The sequence below is a fragment of the Plectropomus leopardus genome, chromosome 10, assembly GCF_008729295.1.
Source record: "Plectropomus leopardus isolate mb chromosome 10, YSFRI_Pleo_2.0, whole genome shotgun sequence".
NCBI lineage: Eukaryota > Metazoa > Chordata > Actinopteri > Perciformes > Serranidae > Plectropomus > Plectropomus leopardus.
In genome coordinates this window covers 28,920,828-28,934,627 of record NC_056472.1, presented here as the reverse complement: position 1 = coordinate 28,934,627, position 13,800 = coordinate 28,920,828, and the positions used below count along the sequence as shown (strand labels likewise).

Here is a 13,800-nt window from a genome sequence, read left to right as displayed (position 1 = left end):
GAGCAACAGCTGATGATCGATGGAGTGAACTTTTCCATTAGACTTTTGGTTTTTCATTTAGTTCACAACTCTGAAAAGCCCTTTTTGTTTTTTTCGTTTTTCTTGTTCACCTCTACTTGTTTTGAGCCGCAGAGCAAATCCGACAGATGTCTCACCAGATTCTTCAGCAACACAAAATGAAGATGGGATTTTTTTACAGCAGTTGAAATGATAAAATGTCTGTTATTTACCTGAGCCGCCTCCCAGCCCCACTGCCGATATTTGGGATCGTGGGTGAACCTCCACATGTACCAGTAGGTCTCGATGACCTCCGGCCGCAGGATGTAGTACTTTTCGTTCTGCCGTACGGCCACCGCCTCCAGGCCGCTGTCGAACTTAAAGGCCTCCGGGCCGAGCTTCAATACTTTGGGGGGGAGAAGAGGAAGATGGAGGTGCAAAAGAGTAGAGGAAAGAGGGGAGGGGACAAGAGGGGACACAGAGGAGGGAAAAGAAAGGAACGGAGGCAACAAGACACTGGTTAGATGGAGGAAAGTTTACCACAGTTCATCTACTCTTCCAACAGAGCTAATAACGTGTACCAACTTTCAGATTACGGATACTGTCACAGCAAACCTGCACACATTTGCCAGTTAAGTGGAGATGGGGCTCAGGACTTGGGATTGTACAGCATTGTAACATATTTAATTTTTATTGTGCACATATTTGTGAATGTTGGGGGGTGGGAGGGGGGCAAAATGGTTTTAGGATGTAAGAATGACTGTGCCCTGATCATTTTATAGCAGCAATTTTGCACAAATTTGAGATTTTTTAGGTAAAGTGGGATACAGGAGAATAATGTTTGTAAAGTTTTATGAAGTGATGTTTTGTACTTTATTTAATCAAATTGTGTCGTTAATTTATTTATTCCACCTACCTGCCCAGGGACTATGGGTGGACAACAGCAACATTGCTTAAACCTGGTACACTGCATCTCTCCTTGCTTTATATAGAGTTATTGTTTTATTGTCCCTGTCTAAATAAAATGACGTTACATCACCACATACTACCCACGTAGTTTTGGTACAAAGCCTGTCGAAAATCGGCCAAGTATCCATTGTGCGATGGACATTAAGACTGTGGAAAATGAATGGATAGTGCATGTTTCATGCGTCAGACCTGACTGTGTGTGAGTATCAGGAGCACACTGTGATGTAACTCATAGCCACCCATGTCTGCTTGTGAAGGTTTTGATTCATAACCCTTGTCTACAGAACTTTTTTTTTAATAAATTTTGCTTGACTTATTTTCTACCCCTTTTCTATTTTAATGTTTTATTATTATTATTATTTAATTACCCTACCCTTTTTTTCTTTTCTCTATCTATTAATTTGTTTCGTTCATTTTATTTTCTATTTATTTATTTTCTAAATTTCATTTCTTTCTTTATTTATCAACTTATTTATTTACTTATTTTCCCTTTTTACATGATTGAAAGGTCTTCATGTTCATTTGGTTGTGTATTTTGTTTTGCATGTTCACATAAACCAATAAAAAGAGACTTACAAAAAAAAAAAAATACTGTGGAAAATTACTGAGAAAATGAAGGAGGTGGTGACAGACAGCACTGTCACTGAAAGGACTAAAATACACTGACACACACGCACGCATGCACGCACACACACACTGGTTGCCATGACTGCTCATTAAAAACTAACAAACTCAACTTTGGACAGCCTGACCGCTGCTATCAAACTCCCCGCCACCAAACCAGAAAGTTCTCCCTCCCCCCCCCCCCCTCTCCATCTTCATTTGTTGCCATGGCAACCCCTCCTCTTTCTCTCAGCAACCTCACGATTTCTGTCTAACGCACTTACAATCATGATGCAAGATCACACGCTGGTGTTTCTTTGCTGACAACTTATTGATCCTCGCCGGGGAAAACATCCCGAGCAGGTATTTTTTAAAGGTCTCCTTTGAAATGGATGAGATATTTACGCTTCCAGCAGCTGAAAATGTAATACCTACGAGAAAAGAAACATAACCAATCGACCTACCAGGCTCTCGAAAAAATAGTATTCCTGAGACAGATGCAGTGAATTTATTGTCCTTAGGTAGTTTTATTGCTTTTTCTAAATATCACTCCAGCTGCACAACAAATCACTTTGGGGGATCAAACAAAATAAATCAGTTCCTAAACTTGAGAAATTAAAATTCACTCTCAGGGACTCTAAAGATTTTAAAAAAAAAAAAAAAAAAAAAAAAAAAAAAGTCAATGCTTAATAATTAACAATTATTTCAACAGCTTTTACACACTCCCTCTTGAATGGCAGAGAAAATATTATGTAATTACTCAATATTACTATTTACTCTCAAAAGTTTTACCTACAAGACCTTCTCTCCTTTTAACCTTCTTTTCTTTTGTTTATTTATTCTCTTTTTTCAACTCTTTTTTAATATCAAATCAATGTTATTGAGTGTTGAACTGTGCTTTTATGGACTTTCAAGGTAGGGTGGGAGGGGATGGGTTGTTAAAGAAAAGAAGAGTGGAAGGAAAAATAGTTTTAATTGTAAGACTGTATGATTCAAATAAATCAAATAAAACTAAAGTCTGGTTTGAAGCACTAGTTAATTTGATGCAGCGTTTTCATCAAAAATTGTTTCTGGCTGATAACGTTACCTCTGGCCCTTCTCACACGTTATTTGAAAAATATCAGCTTTTGCCATCACACAGAAGATTTAGAGTCCCACAGGCTCAGCTGAACAGGTTGAGAAATTAATTTGTTCCTCAGTCTGTCAACCTTTTAAATCAGAGTGTGGCTTCTAAATCGCTTTGGTCGACACTGAATGTAAAAGGCAGTGAGTGATATGCTGCACTGGACCCACTTTTTGTGATGTTTATTGTGATTTGCAGCATTTGTTGTATTACTTTTGTTGATTCTTGTTTGTATTTTTAGTATTTATGTGAAACTTAAATATCTTAAACATCCCAGGACAAATTTCAGAATTTTCTTCTGTCATTAAACTGCAATCAGCAGATCAGTGTATTAGGTACTTAAACCAAGGACTGACAAAAAAGAGTGTTTCTGTTGATAACATCCACATCTTTTGACAATGAAAACACTGTGAAATGCAAAAAAATAGATGATCTAAAGTGTAACGAACTGATATAAACCACACTGCTTGGCTGAGGATTAGGTTTTGAGGTCACAGGCATGCAATTACAGCGCATTATAGCAGTAACAATATCGGCTTAAATGTAAGAATCACCACTGTTATAAAAGGTAAAATAATATCATCTTGTTATCACCTTAAAAATTATTCTTATTATTATTATATAAATATATATTTTTAATTTTAGAACCTAAAAGATTAGCAATTTTTGAACACCATAGAACAGAGATGGTCAAACACATAGGCCTTGATTTATCTATGATATGTTTTAGTATAGAAGCAATTTTAATTTATTTATTTATTTAAATTTTTATTTTTATTTTTTATAAATGTGATAGATGTTATTTTGATATTTATTTCCCATTTTGTACAGGATGTTTTTCTGAACACTTGTGGAGCTTTGTTTTCTTCAAATAGGCTCCTCATTGTGATTCATTGCTCTCATACCTCCTGCATTCACTTCAGTCAGGATTGGGTGAGACCTGCCAGGTTTAGAAATCATTTGCTTTATTCTTGTCCCCCTTTTTGCACCCTGATGAAGACCTTAGGGTTGAAACTGGTCGGTGTTTTCATGCAAGTAGCAATGTTTTAAATAAAGGCTTTTAAACTGAATAGAAGTACATTTGTTGCTGCTCCACACGAGTGCCTCAAGATCGATTTTTTCCTTCTAATATCTTAAGTTTAGTATTTTTTTTCCCAAATATTTAGCTTTACAGACGATCTGTACTGTTCAATCATGCCAGTTTAATTCAGAATCAAAGTGTGTGTGTGTGTGTGTGTGTGTGTGTGTGTGTGTGTGTGTGTGTGTGTGTGTGTGTGTGTGTGTCTCCCTCCTCACCCGTCCTGTCGTAAGACTCGTGGCAGGTGTGTGCGATCTCGGCTCCCAGCTGCAGGTAGTGTCCGGCCTTGTCGTCGGGCGAGCCGTCAGCGCCCAATGCAAACATGCCGCCGGCGAAGCAGGCCAGGTGGCCCATCTTCCTCTCCAGGTGGCCGTTCTTCCACTCACCAATGAACGTCAGACCGCCATTAGATTTGCGAATCAGGTGGCGCTCGATAGCCTTGAGGGAGAAAGTGTGTGTTGGTTAAATGAGAATGTATTTAGGTAAAAGTGTGAACGTTTGTTGGAAAATAAGTTGGAATGAAGCAGTATGTTTTCAGTGAGAATGTGGACAGAGGTTACACATAAAATATTAGGTGTATGTGTGTGTGTATTTGTATGCAGGTAGAGATTAAAACAGCACATCAAGTTGTGTGAAATGTGTGTGTTTGCGTGAGAATATGGATTTTGGAAGAGATAAGGTCAGAAATGTGGAATGACAGTGTTTATTATAGAGAGAATGTGAATGGAGGTTATGAATGGAATTTTAAGTGTATACGTGCGTGTAAATGTATTAATGGGGTTAAGGTGTGTGAAGGGGGCATTGACATTTAGTGCATGTGTAAGAGGGCAGGGAAGAAGAAGAAAACAGGACAAGGAGAGCGTAGAATTAAAAATCCAGCCACATCCCTCAACCTCCGCTCTGCAGCGTCTGTTCTGCTCACTCTGTGACACTCTCGATGACTGACAGACATCTGCATCAGCCACAGACCACTAACATCTGCATCAGCCACAGACCACTAACATCTGCATCAGCCACAGACCACTAACATCTGCATCAGCCACAGACCACTAACATCGGCTCCCCGCTGAATCCACCTTCCTTTATTAGCAAAAACAACCTCTATTTTGTAACCTACAAACTAGGCTTGTGCGGTATCACGGTATTATAGGGTATTTAAAAAACCCAAAGGCATGTTTTTATTAATACCGTCATATATATAGGCAGTCCTCTTTCTATGTATGTAGTGCACAGCACGCACCACCAGAGCTCAGTCTTCAGTCTCTACTGATGAAACAGGCAGCTGAGCTGAAAGACTCAGCGACACCTAGTGGTGGAGGAATAAATTACAGGACTATAAACGGCCAGCGACCAGCAGAGCGAGACCGCGGGAATAACAACATGTTTATTTTTTATATGTAACTTGGAGAATTAAGGATTTATTTTGAACAAACCAGAGCTGGTGATTATTGTAACATAATGACTACATTACTAGTTACCAAGATGGTTTGGGTGAGTTTTTTGTTTCTGTCAAGTTTGAATGAAGTGTGTTTTATGATGAGTTAGAAGGCATTTAAGCTTCAGCAGTCTTCTGTGACCAAGTGAAAGTTTATAAGGTGAACAGTTGCATTTGAGGAAATAATAAAATTAGGAGTAAGAATATCAATATTCTTTTTTTTTATTTTTCAAAGATATTTTTGGGGCTTTTTTGGCCTTTATTTGATAGGACATAGAGTATTTATGAAAGGGGGAGAGACAGGGGACGGCATGAAGCAAAGGGCCGAGGCCAGAGTCAAACCCACGACGGCTGCGGCGAGGACTCAGCCTCTGCACATGGTCCCGCTCTATCCACTGAGGCACAGATGCCCCTAAGAATATCAATATTCTTAACATTTCCTGTGTCTCTAGTGTTTGTTTATTAGTCTAAAAAGCTGAAAGTAAGTATCACACTTGCCACCTAGGAGGTGGGGTGGGGGTGTCGGCGCCGCACACTTACACTGTCATACACAGTTCACCCCGGTGAAATTTCAGGAGGGTATGAAGGTATGAGAAAAATTCAATACTGCCCATACCTACTATGAACCTAATTAACATACTATAAATATAAAACAAACCAAAAAAAAGAAAAAAAAAAATACTAAGTTCTTGCAATTAGTGGAGGCATTTCTAGCCAAGTTGCTCGTTGTCTTTTATCCCATGTTTTTGAAAGAAATCAAACTAATTTTCTCCAGATTCAGAGGTTTAAATACCTGTAAAAGACATCTGAATGGAACACAAGTAAAGTGACGTCCATCCAGGATTTAAAGGGTTAAAAGGGAATGTCTTTGTTTAAAACTCATGCAGAAAACATCTGATAACATTGTACCTCGATGGCGTCATCATAGGTCTTGCGGGCCTCTGTGTCGGTCTTGTCTGACATGAGCCACGCCTTCAGCAGGTACTCGTAAAAACTGTCGCCAAGTCCTCCAACTGAGGTGTGATCTGCAGAGAGGGAGGAGAAATAAAAAGGGTTAAAAAGTGCGAAACACGGCAGAGGAAAAAGGAAAAGCAGCGAGAAACAGACAAATAAGAAAGCCAAAGTGAATTATTCATTCTTCGACTTTGCCTGAAAGTCACTGGCAGAGAAACATATGGCATCAAAAGCATCCATCGAAAACCCAGGCTGGTTTTCTTCTTCCACACCCACAATATATTGGCAGCATTTTTTCCCCCACTCACTTCCCGTTTTTTTGTTTACCGTTTCCCTGATGGGCTCACATTTCACTGTCCCCAATTGTCCCCTTGAAAGTTTACACAGCTTTCATGGCTGTCCTAATTTGCAGGACACCACATAGAGAAGATGGGACGCAGCCAGCTCTCGTTCTGACCAGACTGTGAAAATAACTTATTTTCTCCAGAGGGACTTTTGAGCCCCACTTGATCTGATTTTTTATAATGACACTTTGGTCTGTTTCAGGGGCAATTTCACTGACCTATAGAGGAATTACTAACTATATCACACAAAGAAAATAACTTGTGCATTTAAAATTTGCCCAAGAGTACCAGTATGACAGAAGATACGATACATTTTTCACTTTTCTGAAAAAGCACATATGGTTTGATTGCTTTTGTTAATTTGGTTTTGTGAATTACACCTAAATCATTGGCAAAAGTACTGATACATCTTTCACTGCTGTGCAATATTCAGAGTTACTTTAAACTGAACAAATTAAGTAAATGGGTCATAAATTCTCCAGTTTTATGGGGGAAAGTTCAATACTCCTCTGATCATTTCCTGAAAGGGATAATTTAGACTTTTTGAAGTGGGGTTGTTTAAGGTACTTGAGTGTATTACATGTGGTAGGTGGTAACTGGCCCAGTTTGTAGAAGCAAACAAGAGTCCAACCTGGAGGATAAGAAACGTACTGCTGTGGAGGGGCAGCATCAGACAGAACATATTTAACAGCCTAATTCATAATTATTATATATATATATATGTCTATAATTTCAATTGTTTCAATTTTTTTGTGTTAAGGATGTTTATCAATCCTGCATAATGAACCTTTGAAGTGCTAAAAGTAAATAACTCCTTATGCAAAATGGCTAATGTCAGAATAATGTATACTAAATTATTGTGCTATAATTACTGATGCATTCACGTGTTCATCACTTTAAAGTTGCACCTCGTAAAGGTGGAGCTAATCTTGTTTGTTTTGTTGATCATATTTTGTATTAATAATCTCAATCTGCAAAGTCACTAAAGATATCAAATAAATGTAGAGGAGTAAAAATTACACTATTTCCCACTGAAATGTAGCTATAGAAGAATAATGTAGAAGAAAAGGGCATTACTCGAGTAAAAACAGTAGTTGAGTACATGTACTTTGTAAGTACCACCGATGCCTCTCGCTGCATTATCTCAAAAGTCTTATTGAGGCAGCAATCTGGGATGAAAATGGATTAATTTACCTTCGACTTCACCGGATGAAACTGTTATATCCGTCATCCTCTGCGTGTGACTATCTCTTCAGCTCTGTGTAATCATATTCGATATCTGATGCAGATTCTTTGTGTTTCATCTAAAGAGATTCTTTTCTGTTTGTGATTAACATGCCCGTAGGTAAATGGGAAGATCGGAAAAAAGGATGGGGACGAGAAAAAGATGAAGAAGCAATGAATTATTCATCTTTTGTCACACGGAGAGCACAAACCGCACAAACAACCTTGGAGTCATCACCAAAGGCAGAGTGTGCTGATGTGTGCGTTTGAGTGTTCATGTTAGTGATCAAGAAAACTACTTTAAAATGTGCATATTGAAACATGGTAAAGATTTACTCACATTTTGTAAACATAAATGAATAAATGAGCTGAAATCCTTTTGAAACTGTTCTGAAATTGATGTAATAAAAGTATTTATTGTTGGTGAGCCAATCAAAGAGACTGTAGGACAATTAGGATGGCAATATCAAGTCTGTGTGTCTGTTATTTAGAGTATTTTAGGACTCATATCACTGGCATTTTGCTGCAATAGATACTTCCCACATGTTTTATGCAGAGCATCAGCAGCACTAAAGCACTCAAAACGACACAGACTTTCTCTGGGGTGTTATTTGGCAGTTAACGATGCATGAGCACGCAATGAAATGTTTTCTTTTTCAACGTTGCATAAAAAAAAAAAGAAAAAAGAAAAGTAAAGTAATTACAATAAGTCTCTTGTTAGAGATACGGCACTCTTCTTCTGCACTGTTCTCTCCTGGATGGAAAATAACCAGCAGACCTAGATGGATGCTGGTATATTTTGTATTCATCTTGAGTATTTCTGCTCCGCCAGCATCTGGCAGGTCACCAGCCCTCTTCTGGTGGCTCTGTTCCACGCCAAATTATCATACTTGGTTGGTGAAGTACTGAAAGTGGCATGTGGGTATTTGTGAGTCTGCTGGCTGGAAGGAAAACACTTTCATGTCCTGGTTGAAACGGCGTTGCACCTTGGCTGTTTGTGGAGCTCTTAAAGGTGTCTAATGAGTCGAGAATATGTAGCAAATCTTCTTGGTGGAAAAGTCAGTCTACCTAGAAATAAATCTACCACGTCTTTGGTCACAAATCAAAGCATTTGTTGAAATTTAGGATGAAAACACAAAAAGTTAAGCATCTATCAGGATGCTGGAAAAGAGATTTGACTGTTGAGCGTCAAATTCAAGCAATGAGGATTCAGTTCTAGTAGCAGCAGCTCTTGTAATCAGACACAAGTTGCCGAAATGGTTTTACTTTACAGAGCTTCTGGGCTCACCTTTAGATTAAAGAGAAAGTTCACCCAAAAATGAAAATTCAATCACTATCTAGTAATTCTGATGCTGATGGAAAGTCGGATGAAGGTTTATAGTCCACAAATCACTGCTGGAATTGCACAAGGAAAGGGTGCTGCATATGAGCCCACTGCATCAGCTGATGGATGTAATTCCACCGTTTGGACACTAAAAACTGGCTTCAAAGCCCAGCACTCTTACTGAGGGCAGTTAGTAGATGAGTGTACCTTTCTGGGTTTTTTTTTTGGGTGTGCTTAAAGTGACAAACTCTCCAAAAAATAGGGCTGGTAAACAGTTGAAAGCAGTATGGAGGCCAGTGGAAATGTTACAGCGATAACTTTTTTAAAACATCTGTTACTTATTCAGTCTCTCTCTTTAAAACTTGTTACTTACTTTGCGCTGCTTGGCTGGAGACAGACAGAATTTATAACGTTAATATAATAATATAATAATAATAATAAGTTTTTCATGACTTTTAAAGTACTTTTTTGTTTTCTTGCCCCACTTGTCCAGCATTTCTCAAACATATCAGATTCAAACTATCTTTGCACATAATTTCAGCTAGTGAGGGGGAAATGAAAAAACGTATGGAAACGTACAGTAAAGAAAATAATGTCACATATTGACGCATATTAGAGGTATGTGATGTCAACAGCTACGGAAAATAAATTTGCTGTTATGTTTGATTAAGTGTAAGGTTATCCATAGGAGATTACTGTATTCATTTCATTACACACAACAAAATTCCATGATTTTTTTTCCAAAACTTTCATTGAATTCCATGAATTTTCCAGGCCTGGATTGCAAAATTCAAAGACTTTTTAAAAGTTTTTTGAAGAAAATGGCAACCTTAAACTTAGCATGTCCACTTGGTTGATGTTTCCGTTGCTGCCAATTGGAGCCGATAAATACTTGTGACTACTGCAGACTTATTCGTCCTGGAGAGGGATGACAATTTTAACCTTTCCCACTTGAGGCAAAAGCCAGATGTTAAAGGGTATTACTGTTTTTCTGGTCCAGTTGAAGAGGAGTGTGAGAGACCGAAGGGCAAATCCCTGGAAATGCAGGATGGATTTCATATTACATTCTCACAACAGAAGCCAGAATAATGCTGGAGTATGTGGTTTGGGAGAAAGAAATCTGAGCTGCTTTATTAAGCCGGCTGCTGCTGTAAACAGACCCCTGATAAGCAGCAGAAAATGAATGGACGGAGAGACAGTACTGAACGCCATTATTATCATTTCGACTACAGTTAATGTCCATTCCTGGCGCTGAGGGGAATTACCAGCAGCCCTGAGCCAAGTAGCTACATTTTTAAAGCTTATTTATATTCAAAATGTTGATTTGGCTGATAACACAGTGGACTTAGTTTGACAAACTTTGGAAATTACAAGATGCTGTCGATAATAGATTTTAAAAAGTTTTAAAAGTTTACTTATTTTTCAGGGGTGAAACTCTTCACTTGAGGACAGAGATCCTCTCTCTTTGGATTTGGATTGGAAGTCGATACCCCTCTGTTCATGCACAGAATAATTCATTAGCAGTAGAGAGAGAGAGAGTGACGGTGAATCCTCTATAATACAGTAAGAATGATTTCACTGTAACACAGCCACTGTTTAAAGATAGTTTATCCATGAAGACCTTGAAACTTGAAACTTAAATTCAACCTGATAATTGCATCAGGACACACGTTAGGTGAGGTCACTGTACCTTCATCTGTGACCTGATGAAAATGTCGTGTGCTTACTAATGTCAATTGTAAGCAATAGGACGTAGTATGTGAACAGCATCGTAATAGGATGCAAGGATTCTCTTTTCTTCACCTATGGACACTTACACACCTGTCTACAACTTTTGAAGGAGTGTGTGAGCCTCTGCATTCTAGTTTGGATAAGTCACCTTGACTTTTAAATATAAATATCTAATGAGTTCATCTTTGAGTCCAAATGGACGCCAAATTCGAGGTAATTCACTCAGGGAGTTCTTGATATATTGCATTCATAAGAATGAGACAAAGGACAACCTGAAACCACAATGCCTCCAGCCACGGCGAACGCCAGCGCGGTGGCATAAAAATATCAGGTCGAGAAAAAAAAGGACGCTGTTGTGATCAGCGTCTTCACTATTTCACAAAGGATTATGGAGGGTTATACGCTTTTGTGTCTTTTGTTTAAGTTCTGTTTTTTCTCGTTTTGCTAAATCTAACATTAGTTATTATTTTCTAAAATGGTTTACTTTATTTTAATTATTTTTTATCTTATTACTATTTTTTTTCCACCTTGGACTGTCTGTAACTTCTGCTGTTAAATTATTGTATTTATTTATTTTTATAATTCTAAGATTTATTTCTATATATTATTTGGTTTTGATTTTTAGCACTCGCATGTAAAGCACATTGAGCTGCATTTTATGTATAATAGGTGATAAAATAAAGATTATTATTATTATTTTCACTGAGTATTAACCCTGTCCTGTAAACCACAGAGAAATGCCCTGTTTTTATATATTTGGCTGTTCAAATAGATGTCAGGTCACTTTCAGTACAATTGATGTGTTTCCATATCTTAAGTGTGTCAAAAATGACAACTTTTATGTTTTTTGTGTGTCTATTTAGTATGGGCTCTAGGGAAATGCACGAACCTTATTTTACCCAAATCTGTTCTGTGGTCTCATTATCATTATCTGAGTGTGTTTGTCTTCACCAAGTTATATTATGTGGACTGGCTGCCCGATAGCACCCTCCAAAGTTGAGGAGATGATATATGTGACATCTTCCTTCAAAAGTCCTGCTCACTGCCTCGGTGTCCACAAGCCTCTGCCAGATTCAGTCCTCTGAAAACCAGACTCTCATCTAGTTTGGAGGCTCTGGATAATTTCTTGCTGTGCTCATCTTGCATTGTCTCCCTATCACTCTCTCTTATGTTTGCAAATCTCTTGTTACTGATTGAGCTGCTGTTTGATTTTTGTTACGATAAAATATGTGGAAAAACATCTGAGGTGTTGGCACATGAAAGCTAAACCTCTTGTTTCCAACATGGACCCTGATGTATCACAGGGAGCACAACACAAGGAACAAGTAAGAGGAAAATCACAGCATCAGATCAGAAAAAAGATAATACACCACCCACAGCTCCAACTGCCCTTTCACATGAGACAGGTTTTAAATGTAAAGAAGAAAATAACAGACTAAAATACAAGCTGGAACAGGAAATGCTCATTCAAGTTCTGTCTAATCTTTTTTTGTACTTTTCCCTTGTCCTTCTACCTTTCTCTGTTTCACAATCACCTCCCACGCTCTTTCAAGTTAGCATCCACCCACACGCCCTCCACCGCTCCACTCTCCATCTTTTTTCTGCCAATCAAAGGATCCGGGTCACGCAGGAGGCGCCTGTCAATCAAAGGCAGGGCTTGCTGAGGAGGCGCCTTCAAACGCACAGTATCACCGCAGACACACACTTGTACACAAGCGGACGTCTTCACAAAGATTCAAACACACTCTGGTTTAAAACACAGCAGGTCAAGGGCTCAGGCTGCGGAGGTAATACTAATAACCTCTGTGTGCAACAATTCATTTCCATGCAGCACCGAACCTAAAGAGGAACACAGCAGCAAAGGGCAGCCATGATTTAGCTCAAGCTCATACACCACACTCATCTTTTTGACTGACGACTATATAATGTTGACAACAACATCATTATGGATTTGCAAAAGGGAAAGTGCAGGTTAGTGTATTTAAATATTAGTTTAAATTAAAACAACCAATATGGCCAAAAAGAAAAAAAAATATTCATATGACTTATTAAAACTTAATGGAAAGTAGCAAACAAAGTTTATACCACCTGGAAAGGCGGTGACCATGTAAATTGGAATTTTACCATTTTACACGGACAGGAATATCCTGTTTTAGAAGTTCCCATTTGTGTTTGAGCTCATTAACACCATATTCTGTGTGTGAGAAACCTGAATATTTTAACCGGAGTACTCTAAAGGAAACCATGATGTATACAGAGAAATATGAATAACTTGATTTCTCTTTGCTCCTGGATATGATCATTAGCGGGATAAGCCTCTTAAACAGCATATAATAAGGTGAATGTTTTAAACATTTTAAACAGCATATAATAAGGTGCTTGTCAGAAAAAATATTGGGGAAAAAAAAGGTTGGTTCAAATGTGCAAGTTTGCTTCACTCACAAGCCAAAAAACAGCCACAGTGGCCGGTGGACAAAAAACTGAATTTCCAACCCTGGTAATCACGTCAGCTAATGATGGAGCCGACAGCGAGCTGACGTGACTTCATAATTTGCTGAGGTGACCTGAGTGTATGTCGTAAAGCCCTCCAAGGCTAATTATGATTTGTGACTTTGGACTTTAAAGATGAAATTGAAATTGAATTGATATTCAGCCTTTTGGAGCATGCTTTATCATTGTGTGAACTTTGACCTGATTAATTTGTAAAGCACTTTGTGTTGCCTTTGGGTATAAAATGTGCTATATAAATAAGTCTGCTTTGCCTTGAGTGGCTTTATAAAAACACAACAGGATGTCTGCCAACATTCAAAATAAAAAAATGACAAATTTTGGCACTTACGGTGCAAAGAGAAAGAGTATCTGAGGTGAGGGAGTGCTCACTGTTTAGATCAACGGAGCCATCGATATAAGCATGTTGAGCAGTTTTCCTGTAGCTCCTGTAAGTGTGTGCACACTTCACAAGAAAAAAAGACAGAAAAAATCCAAAATGCTGTGATTTTTTTTGTAATTATTAGCGAT

The 13,800-nt window shown here is 38.3% G+C and overlaps 1 protein-coding gene across 1 annotated transcript in view; it reads right to left on the bottom strand.

Moving 5' to 3' along the window:
- The window catches only part of man1a2 (mannosidase, alpha, class 1A, member 2), a 173,657-nt gene that overhangs the window by 16,853 nt on the left and 143,004 nt on the right, over positions 1-13,800 (bottom strand). Inside the window, exons 10-12 of the mRNA XM_042494453.1 lie at positions 6,115-6,230; positions 3,989-4,208; positions 231-403 (exon numbers count right to left, since the gene is read on the bottom strand). Of these exons, the coding sequence (XP_042350387.1) occupies positions 231-403; positions 3,989-4,208; positions 6,115-6,230 (509 nt within the window). The remainder of the gene's footprint in view (positions 1-230; positions 404-3,988; positions 4,209-6,114; positions 6,231-13,800) is intronic.